At 39.5% G+C, this 17777-nt stretch overlaps 2 protein-coding genes across 2 annotated transcripts in view; both read right to left on the bottom strand.

Annotated features, from left to right (window-relative positions):
• Positions 1-14171, bottom strand: part of LOC108788042 (V-type proton ATPase subunit S1-like) — a 60375-nt gene extending 46204 nt beyond the window's left edge. The window contains exon 1 of the mRNA XM_018557771.1: positions 14007-14171. Within this exon, the coding sequence (XP_018413273.1) occupies positions 14007-14104 (98 nt within the window). The 5' untranslated portion in view covers positions 14105-14171. The remainder of the gene's footprint in view (positions 1-14006) is intronic.
• A 2253-nt stretch (positions 14172-16424) lies between these two features.
• Positions 16425-17777, bottom strand: part of IQUB (IQ motif and ubiquitin domain containing) — a 31532-nt gene continuing 30179 nt past the window's right edge. The window contains exon 12 of the mRNA XM_018557734.1: positions 16425-16785. Coding sequence (XP_018413236.1) covers positions 16612-16785 — 174 coding nt within the window. The 3' untranslated portion in view covers positions 16425-16611. The remainder of the gene's footprint in view (positions 16786-17777) is intronic.

Raw genomic sequence — 17777 nt, 5'->3', positions numbered from 1 at the left:
GAAAATAGATTTGATCTTCAGACATCTATATGGATGATTGAGAGATAATTCATCACAAAGGATCCATCATTCTAGTTTATATGTTAACTTGCCAGAAATGACATTATCATTAGGGATCCTTGTTACCCAAGAAATTGCTTAGTGCGTGGTCAGCCAAAAATGTCCTTGTCCTTTCCATCATAGTATGTGCTCACGGTAAGCCTATGATGGACATTTTTATTCTGAATTGTGGCTGCCAATTTATGCATTTCACTGGCTGTTTTTATATGGAGAGTGATAGTCAGACCTTCCATTGTATTAGTAAGATGAAATTACTTTCAATAGAAGGACATACTAATAATATAAAATAAGCCAATTTGTTTCTAAACATAATCTATTATCTTTCATGAAAAAAATTTGAAGACTTTTGTTATTTTATATATAGGGAATTCAAAGGGAAATTTTAAATCCTTTAGCCAGAAGTCTCAAAACGTTTTCCAATTCATAATTGACATGAAATGTACGATTGTGTGAAATAATTCAGAGACACGACTCATAACAAATATTTCCAATAAGTGCTATGCATCCCTATTATTAAAAGGATAGTCTGCCCATAAGTAATAATTAGTTATGAGAGGAGCCTGGTGTGCTAGTGTGCTCCATATCTCTTCTAACGCCTCCTTGTCAAAATTCTCCATTCTGTCCCTGTCCGTCTGGAAGTTTTGGGGGTTCCTCCCCACTTTTGTTTGTTCCAGCCCCTTCTGTAACATTCTCCATAATATGAAAAGAAAACCAAGAGGGAGAGTGAGGGCACCTCATAGAGGTTACAGCAGGAGTGGCAACCCATGAACTCAAGCACAGAGCTCTCTCCAATAGAGTACACAAGGGATTTAATAAATGTTTGCATAGGCTAATTCTTTAAGATTTAATTTTGAGTTCTAAAACACAGTCACACATTGTCACAAATATAATCCAAATATAGACAGTGCCTCATCTATTGAATCAAATGTAAGTGGTCAAATCATAACTGTACACATCCCCTTTATATCCATTTGAACATAAGCAAGAGGTTTTCACAACAATTTTTCACTTTTTAGGTTAGATTTAATTTGAACCACAATAAATGTTAGATGGCAGTTAATAACTTGCATTGCAAGGATTACCAATAAATGAACAGGTCCGGGTCTCATGCATAAAGACAACATTGGCAGCCAACTCAGCTGGAAATTCTCCCATGTATTAACAACTTAAGTTTGATATGCACAGGCAATGCTTTGTTTCTAATCACATTAAAAGGAAGCAGAAGTTACAATGAATATACCTTTAGCATTAGCAGGATTATACACTAGAAAAACAAAACAAAGTAACACTTCACGTTCAGAAACTTGATCGGTCATTCACTCGGCTGCCCTCGGCAGCATAGTGAATAGACCCCATAATAACTATTATAACTATATGAATAGACCACATTAAAAAAGATTGTTCAGTATTGTTCTTGGCAAAACACAAATGCAAACATATTTTGTCTGACTATAGATAATATAATAATACATAAATAACAGATGTATAATAAAATGAGGATTAGATGGGTGAATAACCATGAAAATATCTTACTGCACCACCAAACCTACTGGATTTAAAGCCTGAACAAGCCATAGGTTTGAATGATGAGTTTGGGTTACAAATGCCTTTGTCATCCTTTGCTGTGTTCTTGAATTGAAGTATAGCTTTGTCTTAGTTTTTGAGTGCATACTGGTACTGATACTATTTATATTATCATTGTAACTTGTTTTCCCTGTCGATGTGATTAAGAACATCTCCATTAAATCAGAGAAGTGTTTAGACTAATTAATGCGGAAGGAACATGAAATCTCTATGTTCCTATGGAATTGGTCTTTTGATAGTTCTGATACTCACCCGGTGAAGGATATCTGTCATCTGTTCAGCAGCAGGATGTCATCTTCGTACATAGGCTACGAAATGGTGAGAAAACTTTCACCAAACCTAACATACCTACCCACTTAAATCAGATGACAAAAACTAATCAGCTGTAACACACAAACAATGTTTTGTCTTCAGAGCTAGCATATACCATAAGTGTGCATGTTTATGTATCTTGCAGACAATGTTGTCAAGTCTTGGGGATTCATCAACTAGAAAAAAATGATAATCTAGTCAATAGGTTTTCCCGACAGCAGAGTTCTGCCAAGGATTTATACAGCTGTAACCAAGCACCCCACAGACAATCCTAAAATCTCAACCTAAGAACTTCAGCAGGATGCAACCTAATGCCTATTGGTACCTTTAAAAAGGACCAGTCACTGCTGATGCAGATTAATTTTTATCAAACACCCCCAAACGCCTGTTTTTAGAGCTACTTCTTTGCATAAAAAGAGAATCAGGCCTGAAGTTGTAGTAAGGATATCCTAAACTAGACACAGTAGGCCAAACCGCTTACGGTCAACTGTTCTATGAGAGAACCTGCTCTGAAAGTAGTCTTTTTATGGCAAAAAGTATTATGGAATTTCATAACTTACATGAAGCTAAGATGAACATGATATTTCAAAAGTCACAGATGCTTAGTGAACATTAGATTAGAAAAGGAGAAGGCTAGCTCAGCTATTAGAGTAAGCGTCTGTCAAGCCAAAGTATTTTTAGTGTTGTATAGCATGGGGAAGGATTAGGATCCTAATATCCAGGGCTACGTTATAGAAGTTTAACCTCAATTCCTGTCCTGTTAACAACAGTTTCACCATACAGGAATAAAAGTCTGCAAGACACAAATAAAAATAAAAATGTAATGGAGTTCTAGTATCCCCCTATTAGACTAAAGACGTTTTATTCCTGCCTTGCTGCTGTTGTTCACCATTGTTGTTCAACATCATATACGCATGTTTTTTCTGGCCAAAAATTCTCGTTCCATTCCTTTTGCTCTGTTTTCAATGTAATTTTCTTATTTGGACTTCATTTACATACTATAATTTCTACAATTATAGCTGTTCGGCTATTCACTTCAGGCTGGTATGGCTGATTTCAGCCATATATCGGCTGAAATCAGCCTGTGAACTGCAGCAGAGGGCGGGTACAATGCTAGTTTACTATTGGCTATTGCAAATTGAAATAGCCAATAGATATCTAGCAATGCATTCCAATGGGCAAAAATCTTTCTTTTTTTTTCTATTCTGACACAGCTCGGCCAGCTTTGGCTTTCAGCGCGGCTCAGCCGAGCCGAGGCATATGCGTTCGGCTCGACCACGTTCGGGAGCTGTACGGGCTATAGTGAATAGCCCGTACAGCACCCATTCGGTTCTACTGATCCGAAGGGGTCCTGGGGCCGAAGCTAGCCAAAGGATCGGCCGAAGCTACGGCTAGATCCTACGGCAGCTTCGTGAATAGACCCCTATGTCTATTGTAGCTTGACCTGTGCCTATCTTTGATTACCTTTGTGTTACCTGTACCTGTAAGGCACGTGAAAGTTTCTTCTTGTGTGTTGTGTATAGTATTTATAAAAATAAACAGATTTACAGAATAAATCACATACAATGGATGCTGCTCCTTGATGTTTTAAAGGTTTTAGCTTCCTGCAGAATCATCTGGACCCCTGAGCACTGGCCCTGGTATCCTGTTTTAAGGTGGCTCCTTTCCCTTACAGGGTCCTATGAAGCTATGTGTGGCTAGTAAGCTGTGTGTGTCTCCACAAACACACTGGTACAGCAGGGCAAGCCTCTCCCCTGATCCCTGCTCCCCATTTCTCCTTCCTCCCTCCTCCCTTCTCCAAGCTAGTAGATGGACGGCTGCTGTATGTTAGAGATGTCTCTAACAATGCTCACTATACTCTATATTGCAGTGATTATAATCTTTTTTTTTGTTCCTTCCAGGTAAAGAGAGAGAGAGTAAAGATTAGACTGTTGTGGCTTGGATACACTAATGTATTTATAATCAAGTTATATTGCATCAAACAATGCCAGTCATTTTCTGCATCCTTGAGGTAATAGCGGAAATCAGAGCCATCATTCATTCCATATAGAATATTCTTTGTGTTACAAACCAACAAAATAAAATAAAAAGCTTGATTTGTTTGGGGTTTTTCTATTAGTAGATCAGTAAGCATCATCATGTGCATGTAAACAAAGATCACTAGAATATACTGCAAAATAATTTATAGAGAATGGTTTCACAGCAATACGACAGAAGGTCTCTGTATAGCACAGTGGAAAAGTACAGACCACATAATGGAAGTTATAGTAGTAAATAATACATTTGGAGTGTTGTACAAGTTATTAAAATTATTGTATATAAAGTGTATGTAGAGGCAAAGTTTGTGTGTGTGTGTGTGTGTGTGTGTGTGTGTGTGGTGGGGATGGAAAGAGCAGATAATGTTTTTTCTGTCTCTGTCCCATCAGGGAGATTTCATTTTATTTCCTGTCCCAGAAAAACAGCCAGAAGTCATAGAAGATCTCACTAAAACAAAGGGATATCCACTCTTAGACAGCTAACACCAGCATAAGTTTAGCCATTTTAAGATTTCCCTTATTTCCTGCTTGTGTGAACACTCCAAAATGTTAGTTCTCCCATTAATTTTCCTATCGGAGATAGTAGTCACAAATAGACTGAATTTCCCAAGCAGGGACCAAGACAGCAGTAAAAAACTGATAGAGGCTCCAATCCTTCCACCTTCTTATTTTGTTTGATTTTTTATTTTATATGGTCCAGAGCTATGTACAATTAACAGTTAAATGCAAACAGATACAGACTTCAGCATTGTATGTAATGGAGACAATATTCACAAAACATTGTAACAATGCCGTTAAAGATCTCATACATAAATATGTATTTATTTGTTATTTAAGAACAGTCTTGAGTTAAAGTTAAGAACAATAGATGTGTGAAGGTGTCTGAATTAAAGTTCATATAAATTGTAACAGGAATAATAACTGTGGATTACACAGGGTTTAGGGTTGGGACTAATAACAATAAGAGTGGGTAAAACAGATAACTCAGAAGATTGCAGGAAAGCAGAGTGGGGTAGGGTAGAAGGGAAAAGTGGAAGGCTGGTAAAGTAAAATGGGTGTGTGGAGGAGGAAAAGGTTAGGGGAGAGGACTGAGAAGGGTGGAAAAGAAACAAAGAGGTAAGAAAGAGGAAAGCAAGTAAGGGATAGGTGGTGGGGAAGGTGGGGGGCAAAGGGGTTAGGGAGATAAGTGTGAGAGAGGGGAAGGCAAGTAAAGGATAGGAGGTGGTGGCAAAGAGGTTAGGGGGATAAGTGTGAGATAGGGGAAGGCAAGTAAGGGATAGGAGGTGGGGAAGGGAAGGGGGGAGGCAAAGGAGCAAAGGAGATATGTGTGAGAAAGGGGAAGGCAAGTAAGGCATATGAGGTGGGAAAGGGGAACAGTAAAGTTAGAGAAAAAAGGGGATAAAGAATACTGGGACATGAGTGGTTTTCCTTCATCCAAGAGGGTGAAACTAATCCAAAAGCCATGTTTCCTGTCGGTCTATATTTGTTTTATAAGAAGAGGATTACCCTCCTACATTTGTTGGGTTTCTTCCACCTTGTATAACCATGTGGAGATTGTAGGAGGGAACGTGGTTGGAGGGAGATTGTAGGAGGGTGGTGGTCCCTCCACTTCAGTTTGTCACAGTTCCTTGTACATTGATCCTGCGCCCCGGGTTTTCCCCACTGTCTGAGCTGCTCAATTTCCTGGCAATCCGCCCTAAACCTAGGTGTTAAATGGCTTGTGCACTTGTGGTTTAGCATTCAAGTAACGTGTCTCCATGCTAGTAGCCTGACCTCCCTGTTTTCTGTGGCGTTTGCTGTTTGAGTATACCTTCTATTCAGTGTCTTTGCTTGCTCTTGTTGTTTTGAGTTTTCATTTCCTGCAGTGCTCTTGTTTTCCCTGTGTATTCTGTCTGTGTACCTTTGGTTTGCTGTGGCTGTGTGTTCTCTCTCCACAGCATTGTCTCTTGCTGTGGGTTTCCTCCTTCTCCTGCGGTTATTTTGCTCTGCACTAGAGTGCACCTCCCTCCTTTCTCCTGTACATTCCCCTCTGCTGTCCCTGTGTACGTCTTGTTGCTGTGGGTACACCTGTTGTGTGTTACCTTCTGTTACCTGATCCCTGTGTCACACATGTCCCCTGTGTCTTCCCTCTAGTGCCTCTTTCGGTACCTTGTATCCTGTATGCACCCCGTGTCTTGTCCGCTTTGCTGTGGTTCCTGAGTACCCACTGGCACTGTGCCTGCACGGGTGTGTCAGAGAGCAGCAACCTGGGAGCAGCCCTGCAGCTCAACATCCACACCATCAGTGGCTCTGGTGCAGACCAGGCGGCTCCTTAGATCCTGCGACTCTTGCACACTTGCGTTTAATTGTGCGGTCACATGGTACCTGCATCTTCAGAGGCCTGTATCCCTGCACATTCCCAACTCTGTCACAATATACTACTCTGCAAGACCCGGAGTTTACGATTCTTGGTGCCCCAGTGCCCTAATCATGACACAGTCGTATGTATGATTTGGCAATGTTGAGGAGATGACACAATAGAGATTTAGAAAAAATAAGGAGGGGGTCATCTGGGATGGTGAAATCTGTGAGTATTTGAGATGCCCCCCCTACCATATTGCAGAGGTTCCTCAATTTTGGGCAGGACTGGGAACACATGGAGAAGGGTGCATTGATCTGTGTTGCTGTGCCAGCATTGATCAGCAATGTTTGGGGAAAAGTTATGGATGACAGTTGGCATTTTCCACCATCTTGTTAGAATCTTAATTGGTTTCCTGGAATGTGGTACAGAGGGTAACCATTCCCCATTCTATTACAAATAAAAAGAAAACGGTTTTGGCCATACATACACTCTAAGTTTACAATTATATAATGGCCTCCAGTCTTGGTATTTTTAATGTGCATAACAAAAGTGCATGTGATGAATGATATGAACTAGTTACACTCAGTATGTGAGGATTTGGGTCTATCCACTACAAGGTCAGATTGAACTGCAAAGCCTCCTTTGTTTATATACCAAACAGAACCAAACAGAAGTATTATGCTGTCACCAGCAGGTTTGTGTTCCGTAAGTATTTCTTTATTTCAAACCATGCACTCAAAATTAATCAATAGACACATTTAAATACCTAGTTATGTATCATGATTCACCTCTGTATTTTATGGGGGTTTTTCCATAGAAATGTGCTTTATAACATTGGACCAAACCTGTGGCATGTCTACATGTTAAGGTTAAGCCTTTTTTTACTTGTTCTAGCTTCAGTCTGACCTTTAGTGAAATCTCATTAACACAGTGACACCCTAAGGGGGGTGACTCCCACTGAGCTTATCAAATATTTATGATGTTTTTGTAACATGTCTTTTCCCCGTCCCTTTCAATCAATAGTCTTAGCATTTTTAACAATCGACATGAGTGTGACTTGGTAATGACTGGGACAATGCTGGATGAAAAGCAAATGCGCACTTTAGACTGTTGCATAAATGGGCAGTTCTATATCACATGAACTTGCTTCTTTGTTGTCTAACAAAGGGTCTCATTATGAGGAAGTGGAAATATTTTAATTTACTTTTTGGCATATTGGTGATGTAAGGCAAGATATGAATTAATTATCAGCAGATTAAAAGGAGGTCGACATAAAAGGTTTATCTGCACCATCCTGTTTTTTGCACCTCTGGATACATTCAGCTCTGTATTCTGTATTAATGAAATACTAATAACTAGTCACCATATTGGTTAGCAAATACTGGAAGAATTACAATTTATGTGTGCCATTGTTTTAAAGCAGATCTAAACCCTCCTATCTTTGAAAGCTGAGTAATGTGCCATCTTAGCCTCTATTTGGATTGCAGTTGCTATGATGTTACACATGTGACCAGCTAGGACAGCAGTCATTTGAGGGCTCGAATGATCAGCTGAGAGATGACATATACACACTGGCAACTGTGACCGTTATCACCAGAGGCATGCCATGAATGTAACTGTTTTGGTAAGGGGTTTAGAACTGCTTTAAACTAATTCAGTCAATGTGTGTGCTTTTTTTTCCCCCTAGAATTAGTTAAACTGATTTAAGGATACAAGGAACAGATACAGGCTACAAAAAAAAATAGATGCTTAGTGAAATGCTGTACCCGGAAGACCCAAAAACTCCGGTGCTGGTGTTTGCGCACACACAAGAGTACATTTCTGAACGTGGAAGCTTTGCATTTGGAAACTTCTGTCTCAGCAAATGTGCATGCGCATGCAAATGCCGGAACTTACAGGTGTACACCCAGGTACAGCCTTTTTTGTCCATACATTACTATGGACTGAGAACCATAGCAGCTGTGGCTCCCAGGCAATGCAAATTCCGGTGTATCTTACGCTAGATGCAAATATGCCTGTATTTGCTCCCAAATACGTCCAAGTGCAAAAGCCCTAATAGAGGTTTAAAACCAGCCATCGGTGACATGTCTAGCTGCCTGTACTGTAGAGTAATTAATTCACAAAGATCACAACTTAGGACTCTGAAGTTAGGTTTCAATCATTGCCTAACAGCTTAGATACACCTTATGTGCGTTTACATTAGAGGGCTTAAAAGAGAACTATGGGGTGTTTTTCCCCATAGTTCTTTTAAGGGTCACGGGAGGACATATACTAACCTCCTCCTGTGACCCAAAGCTCAGTACATCGTGAGCTACATCATGACTGATTTGATATAATAATTATCTGCAAACATATTGATGCTAAAAATTTACTTTTTACATTAACTGCATAACGTCCAGCACAGCCAACTCTCTGGGGAAACCGCATCTAAAGTACAGATAATACTAAGATAATACTAAGAGACGAGTTTTATTCTTAGCAAAGTAGGGTAAGTTTACAAAAAGGGTAACATTTGTCCTTTGATATACAAAGAAATATCACTAGGCTTCCTTTAATTCAGACTGCTTTTGAACTTATATAAAATGTCCACATTTTACTTATAAAAATAAAATAAAAGGGTATAATTTTGACTGTCCTTTTAATACAGAATACTTATGAAAATTATATAAAATGTAAAACACAAGGCCTCTTTTACTTAAAATATATATATTTATATTAGGGCTGGTAATGATTAAAATCTTCGTGTTCGATTAATCGAAATTTTTTAAAATCGATTAATTTCGATTATAACGCACATACAGATCCAACTACATTGGCCTATACCCATACAGCACAGCAATGAATTTATGAAGAATGATATAAAAAGGGAGCATACAAGGCCTCTTTTTAATACAGAATGCGTATGAAAAATTAATTTGATAGGAATGTTGTGCCATGCATTTTTTATGAACTTCTTCCATCAAAAGAAAGGCACGGCCACATGACCAGATGGTCCCCTCAACTGGGAGTAACATTTATCATACTGCACACCTTGCAGTTCAAGACATGGCAGGCAGTCACAACAATAAAAACAGATATTTAACAATGAAGATCCAGGAAATATGAAAACGTAATACACATATCATGTAGACGTCCTTTTGGAAAAAAAATGCCGGAATGTTTCAGCCCATCCATGTATTATCCAAAAACCATAATTATTATCTCTGCACAAAAGTATGGTATGCTCTTACATGTACTTCAAGTAGCATAGTTTGACATACCTGGTCCCGGATATATAAAGCAAGCCCCTCCAAGCTTCAGTATTGTGCCCATTGTTTAACATTCTTAACCACTATAACTAGGCAGCTAACATGCCTACCCTATTTCTTTATCTACCCAAAACTATCAACTCTCATAACCACTGTTGCACATAAACTCCTATAACCCCTTTCACCTTGCACAATAGGTCACATCCTTCCAGGAAAAGACATTCAGCCTTACATTTGGGTGTTTTTTAGATGTGCTCTTCAGACCCCCCCCATGAGCAGAGTCCCAGTTGCAACAGCAACCTCTGTCAAGCCTGTATGTACATCACTGGATTCTGCATGTAATAGACCTCAAGAAACGCGAAGACCCCAATAAATTTAACGACAAATATTGGGTTGGGGAGTTTCCAGTGAAGGGTACCGTTAATGATACACCATACACAGACATCCAACCTTGTAGGAACAGTTTGCGGAAATTTTCTGTTTCTGAATGATTGTGTGCAAAGCCAGGTCCATAAAGACATGGCTTGACACATTTGGTGTACAGGAAAATGAGTGGCCTGCTTGGAGCCCTGATCTCCCTGTTGAATATGTTTTGGATGAACTTGAACGCAGATTCTAGTCTATTAGTAACTGACCTTACAAATGCTCTTTTGGCCGAATGAGCACACAAACTTATTATGCAACTCCTTCTCTGAAGACTGGAGGATGGTATTGCCATAGGACGAGGGCAGGAAACTCAGTATTAATGACCATAGATTTGTAATGGGATGTCCACTAAGTTTATATAGATGTGATGATCAGGCGTCTACAAACATTTGGTTATATAGTGTAATAATGCTCAGAGGTATTCATTTTTACTGGAATGAGCAACCTATAATAATAGGCTTTCTAGTATACCTGCTGTAACAAACAGATTATTCTAGAAAGAGCATTGATAGAAACCAATTCATAGGAACAGCAATGGAAGAGATATATATACGATGGTATAACAAGGAAGATATGAAACAGAAGATACTTGTAAGATTTGTAATGCAAAATAGTATTAATGGTGTAGAGAATACTGATCGTTTTCCTTGCTGCCCATAGTCACTGATATATACACCAACAGATTGAACAAATTATTTCAATGATGTTTCACATTTAAAAAGAGCCACTATGGCTACAGCAAAAAGTACACTCTGCAATGCGCAACTTATGTAATCACAGAAAAAAATTCTTATCCACACCTAGGACATTAGAATAAACTGGTTTGAAAACCAATTTATTCCTGTTTCCCATTCGGTATGCATTAATGCTCATATTTTCACCCACTGACAACATGGTGTACAGTACTTGACAGTATATTCTTTTTCTAAATGCTGATTCTGCAGTGTTCCTGATTTGTTCCCTACCATTGCATTTCAGTGAAAATTCCATAAATAGCTGCAGTCCTATGAGGTAAGCTATACAAGAGGATGGCCGATGGAAAAGAGGATACAAGTATTGCACAGGCATTGCAGACTTTCAAATTCATAGCTAAAGCATTATTGCAGAAGTATATATTGACATTTAATGAACATTGCTGCAAAGTCAAGAGCAATGAGACCGTCAGTGTTATACACAACCACAATAAAATCTCTATAGCTTGGCACTAAATGTGGGCAATACAAAATAACCTGAAAACCTTTTCTAAATAGTTAGGCACATTGTCATGTACGTTGGTACTCTGTGAGCATGCACCACTCTTATCTCAAGTGAGCAGTAGTTTACAGTACCTGGTCAAACCTATTAATCCTGTTGGAGCTCCCCGCATCTCCCAAGTGTGTTGGCAGCTGGTGTATATGGTGTCTACAGATGCTCATATTTGCTGCTAGAAACTATAACAGCTAGTCTATTTCATGCTGTGCCCCAAACATCAGTGTAATATTTTTAAGGCCCATATCAGCTTTCTCTAGTGTAGCTCCCACTAATTTGTTGTTTTTGTGGGGGGGTTTTTTTTTTCAATAGAATCTTAATAAATACTGTATTAATGGAAAACTTTGGGCTCAGACATTCACCATGGGACTAGAGTTGCCACCTGTCCTGGGTTTTGAGTCCTGTTTGTGCTGTGTCTGGCAGGGGCGTAAATAGAAATCACAGGGCCCCATAGCAACATTTTGTATGCCCCATCCAACCACTCCCCCGCCACCCCCTCCAAAAAAGAACCAACCTCTAGAACACGGTCCCGCTCACTGCTGCAGAGCCCACCATAGACCCGGCACAGCCCACCAGAGCCCACCTGACACCCTGTAGAGGTGTGAAAGTGACCCTGCAGAGCACACCATAGACTCTATGGTGGGTTCCGCAGGATCTCAGGTGGGCTGCACACCTCTTACCTGTCAGCCCCAATCCACTGTCAGCCTCCTCCACCGCCGGCCTTCTCCTCCTCCTCCTCCACCGCAGCTGCTGGCCTGCCACTGACTCAGCAGCAGCTGTGAGGAGGAACGCGCCACTGCACAGATCACTGACAGATGATCTGGACAGCGGCCTGTACCTCCTCACAGCCGCCAGTGACAGTTCTCAGCCTGAGATGCCATTGCGACCCTGGCGGTCTGCACTACATCAGCGGGACCCTTATGTGCCTGGTCCTGGCTGGGCCCCCCTGTGCCCCATAGCCGCTGCCTGGGTCACTATGGCGATAGTTCCGCCACTGGTGTCTGGGTTTCAGCTGGCCTGAAACAGCACATACAGGACTCAAAACCCGGACTGTCCATGTGAATCTGGGACGGGTGGCAACCGTACATGGGACTGTATTTGAAGTCGCAATTTACAGGTTGAGCACCTGTACAATAATGCAGATATACTCAGTGCAGTGGACATTTCATCCTAGAGAACAACAGGTGGTGAGACATCTGTCTGGCTTTAATGATATGGTGTAGTTGTTGGGATCCACCATTTTGGTAGAGGGGAGGATGCAATGCACATGCAAAAGTCTTCCCTTTCTCCATAGGAAAATAAAAATTGTCACCTGCTTCCACTGAGAATTTTCAAACACATTGGACAACCTCTATGTGCAATTAAAATAGTTTCCAGTGACTGGAAGTCAATACTATTATCCTCCAGGAAAATATGGTGTTAACCTTGCACAATTGGCACAACTGATGCTCAAATATAGGTCCAACCATTTATACACAACCTGCTAGATTTGCACCTAACTGTTGAGGTGGGCTAGGTAAGGCACGTGCATTAACATGCGTTGCAATAGGCAGGCCATTCAAAATGAATGGGCTGGTAACACAATTCAATGGCCCAGAAATCAGAGCTGCAGCTTTTTTGGCAGCATACACTGTACCGCAAATGCATGTTAGTGTGTAGCAACATGTGCTGCAGTACAGAGCGGCTACATCGGCAAGGTTTGATGAGGTGCCATTCAGAATGAAGTAGCATTGCACCATTGCAAGTGGCAAGCAGTGCCATGCGTTGCAGTAACATGCAGGAGAATGCACATGTTCCTACAACACAATAGGACCTAACTCTGCACTAATAGATTTTTGTATATATTTTTACATATTTCAGGTTGAGGCGGTGACATTTATAACACTGGTTAATACATGCAGTTAAGGCAGTGACCTTTATAAACACTGGTTAATGCATGCAGGTTAGGGCAGTGACCTTTATAAACACTGGTTAATGCATGCAGGTTAGGGCAGTGACCTTTATAAACACTGGTTAATGCATGCAGGTTAAGGCAGTGACCTTTATAAACACTGGTTAATACATGCCGGTTAAGGCAGTGTGGTTTATAAACACAGGTTAATACATGCAGGTTAATGCAGTGACCTTTATGAACACAGGTTAATACATGCTGGTTAAGGCAATGACCTTCATAAACACTGGTTAATACATGCAGGTTAAGGCAATGACCTTCATAAACACTGGTTAATACATGCAGGTTAAGGCAATGACCTTCATAAAACACTGGTTAATACATGCAGGTTAAGGCAGTGACCTTTATACATGCTGAAATACTTAGTATTAATATCTCAACATTATTTGAAGGTACCAAGAGATTAAATATTCTCTTTAGTTTATAGTCTCAGAATGTTCCTCTGTCCTTAAGTGCAGTTTAAATATAACCCAATACTGCAGTATATGAAACAAATAATTTCCTAATAAGCAACTGTAATCTGAATTCTAACTTCTATAAGTACCTACATGAAATCTTATTTTTCCCAGATTACATGTTTAATTTGAAATGGAAGTACTGTCTAATCAAATGCAAATTGCTCAATAGGGGTACACTTTCAATTACTATAACTATGTGTTTAAATACATAACAATGAAAAAAATGGGTGTCATTAATGAATGTTTTTTAAACTGACTAAAAACCTAAACCAGCCAGTTATATCTACATCTATATCCATTTCCCTGTATGGTACATTTAATCCAATCATATATATTACTTACCTTTCAGATGACCATAAAAGTACAGGAACGTGACTTACAGATGTCACCCCTGAAATGCAGACACAGGCCAGGAACAAAAATACTAGCACCAGATGCATGTTTGCAAGTAGAAGTGAACTACAGAGTGAACATGTATGGATATCCTACCCAACTAGAGGGGAAAACTGGTTTTATCTGTAGTATCTGGTTAGGACCAAGTCACTGTTCTCACTGTTTAGTGTAAATAGGTTTCTACCATAAATAAGGTAGCTCTGATTCGGCTTTCAGTTTATAACCTCTGAAGAACCACTTTCCTTGAAAAAACAGGTATATTTTGCTAACTAATCCTCCTTTAAAATGTTTGCCGGTTAACTACTACATTACTAATGCTGGTGAAGAATGCATATAAGTCAATTATAGGTTTCTAACTGAAATTTTTGCTAAATAATTACACAGGATGCTGCCCATCAAAAAAAAAAATCTCTGCTGAACACGTTATAAATATAAACTAACCACATAATATAGCTTCAATACATATTCTGAAAATAACTAACCATTTCTATTTTCAACACTGGGAGCCTGGCACTGTTTGGTCTTATTGAGGGGCTTTTAGTCCTGAAAACATTTTCCCTGACATCTAACCTATGTCTGTCCCTTAATTGGATCCTGACACCTAAGGCCTCTTTTACACAGGCGGTCCGATCAGGTCAGCCTGTCAGTTTTTCAGGCAAACCCGATCGGATGCCAGACGCTAGTCTATGGGCAGCCGAGTTTTAAACGGACAGGTATCCATTACACCTGTTTATCCCCGACTCCGGCCAGGTCCGGAAAAACAAACAGAACAGAGTTCCGTTTTGCTGGACCTGATCATGCCGGATTGGGGGTAATTTAATGTAAATGGACATGTGTCAGATCCGACAGATCCTATTTCCCATAGACGGACATGGGGTCTGGTCATTGCACCGATCCCCTCCTGATCAGTCCATGTGAAAGGGGCCTAAAGCTAAACTTCAGCCTTACTTTTTTTCCCCACACTTGTAGCAAATTCTCTCCTGTGTTGGAATGAATTATGCTCAATTCCCTGCAAACCTGCATCTCTACAATATAACCCATTGAAGCTGCAACAGCTACCTTAAGCCCACCTTCATTTCCTGGCTGAATAACCTCCAACATTCAGCAATTTGCATACCTAAATCATTTTTAGGTTTTTTTAAAGGATTTACAAGTGTTTTATTTATTATACTGTTTAAAAAAAGAAATGTTTACATTTTTGTTTTATTTTTTAAATATATTCATATTTTTAGTAATGCAACTGTATTTGACAATTATAATAAATGTCAGTTAAAGTACCGCAGCGCTGAATACTGAAAAATGGCCTGGATGGGAAGGGCGTTTAACACCGCGGATGTCAACTGGTTAAATATATGAAGCTCCAGATGAACACTGCAGGTGTTTGTCTGTAGGCCCAAGTCTCTAATTTTTTCATTGTAATCTCAAGTCTGCACTTGATGATGACATGATCGGGAAACACATTAAATTGTTCCAATTTAAACAGTTTGAACTGAGGTAGCAACATATCCTTGTGCAGCCCCTTACATCATCTTCCCCACCACCAACTAGCACTAAACTACTATCAATTAACTGTTGGATACCAGAGTCTTGGACAGTAGAGACTTTGACATTTGACATTCAAATGACATGGATGAATGATCACCAAGAAGTGATCATGCTTACTCTTGACTTTCAGAATAATCAAATACCTGTTTGTTTGACCTAGTATAATTTACCTACAATTTAAAAGGGACTCCACAAGGACACAGAGATGGATTTGAAGACTAACACAGATATTTGAAGGTACCACATGGTACATCAGTACTGTTGTTAAGTTAGACCCTTTTTAGATAAGCTCTGGTTCAATTCAACCCCATCCTGCTGAGTGGTGGGTCTTCTTGCATGCTGCCGCATATTCGCATACATGTGTTTTTGCTGGTAGCACTCTCCATAGTGCACCCCCAACAGCTCCGCATCATGTACTAATGATTGTGAACCGGCAGGACTGGCTCCTGATCACATAGTCTGTAATTGGCTATTATAGTGATCATTAACTGAAGAAGCCTCCCCTGTACTGTTTCTCCTCTGGTATAATATCTATACCATAACCCTATCTAGGATAAGGGTGTGATATTGATTTGGGGGAGGGCAAGACCACATGCCATTTTCTACATATTTACATTAGCGTTTTTACAATGTAGACTGGGGTGCCTCGGGGTTTTGCATACATTCAAAGGGTGCCATGACTGAAAAGAGGTTGAGAAATGCTGCATTAAATAATGGATATCAACACTTGGCTAAGTCAGTAGTAATTCATCAAAATAATGCTTTGAGTAGTGTTATCTGAAATGGAAATACACATCTTGACTTTTTTTAATTTCATTTAACTTTTTATATTAAGTTTGGTAATGTTACAATTACAGCTCTATGTCTGGGGGTGAGGGATACAGGATCCAGAGAACTGTACTGAGCATAGCTGGAATCAGAAAATGTTCTATCATTGAATTACCCAGCAGGGAAAAAATAAAGGCACTTAACGGAAAAGACAAACATACTGAAGTAAGCAGAAAATAGTCTAGTTTTGAAAAGCAGCAGTAATAGGTTTACTAATAACCAGATCATTAACTGCAGGCATCTGATTCGATTTCTCCCGATGAAGAAATGGTGCCATCTCTGGAATCTGTGAAAAATAGTTCTTGGCAAGAGTGTGTCTGTGCTTGATCTTTCGAATAAAAACAATGCCATAAGCCTGGAAAGGAGAGAGGAAGAAATAAACAAGTACTTTAGAATGTGTACAGTTGTATTATCCCAATTAAATAAGTAAATGAGTAGCTCATAAATTATATGAATGCGCAACTTGACATTTGACAAGGGCTATTATTTTCTTAGTAAGATAAGAAGGGCAGTTATAAAGGGAAAGGACTGTGAATTTCTAGCGTACACACATCGACTTGCTGTACAATTTCCAAACAGTAATGTGTATGCAACCTTTGTACGTGCCTAATGTGTCATATTGATTTTAATCATTTACAATGGATGTGAGCAACACAATGTGGCAATGTGATAAAAAGAACAGCAAACTTGCCAATAAATAACCTAATAAAGAGGTGACCTGTCCAGTTTCCAAGCATTGCTTGTAATAATCTGGATGTGGCTCATAGCTTAGAAGGTAATAACAGGTGTGTTTAAATATACCCGCTACCTCACAAGAAAATTTTCCAACTTTCTGGAAAATCTCCGTAGGATCAGTGAAGAAAAAGTCAAAGACCACACATGTGCTGTTAACCTTAGGAGAATATTGTCGCAGGTCCTATAATTCTGTGAATTCATTTAAAATTGAGCAGATATTACCCTTCTTGGGCATATGGCTTCCAGTATAAAACATGGCCAGCATACAGCCTAGTTACTGTGATGTACTAAGTAGGAAGTAAACCTTGCACATGTAATAAGCAAATACCTCTATTTTGTGTAAAATAAAAGTAAAACTATAAAACACAAAATAGGAATTTTAAAATATTAACACACATTGCTGATATAGTTTGCAGTATATTAGGCTAATTACATTCAGATCAAAAAATTCCCATTAGCACAGTGTACACAGACTCTACACTCCCACTACAATGGTACGATTGCCTCTGGTTTGTCATAAATTACATGCATGTTGATATGTGATACTTAGGAAAGCACATACATGTGAACAAAGCAAAATTATTGACTTAGAGGCCAAAAACAAACATGCAT

Source organism: Nanorana parkeri, unplaced genomic scaffold (genome assembly GCF_000935625.1).
Source record: "Nanorana parkeri isolate BGI_ZX_2015 unplaced genomic scaffold, ASM93562v1 scaffold301, whole genome shotgun sequence".
In the NCBI taxonomy this organism is placed as follows: Eukaryota; Metazoa; Chordata; class Amphibia; order Anura; family Dicroglossidae; genus Nanorana; species Nanorana parkeri.
Note: the sequence above shows the minus strand (reverse complement) of the source record. Positions and strands in the feature narration are given on the sequence as shown.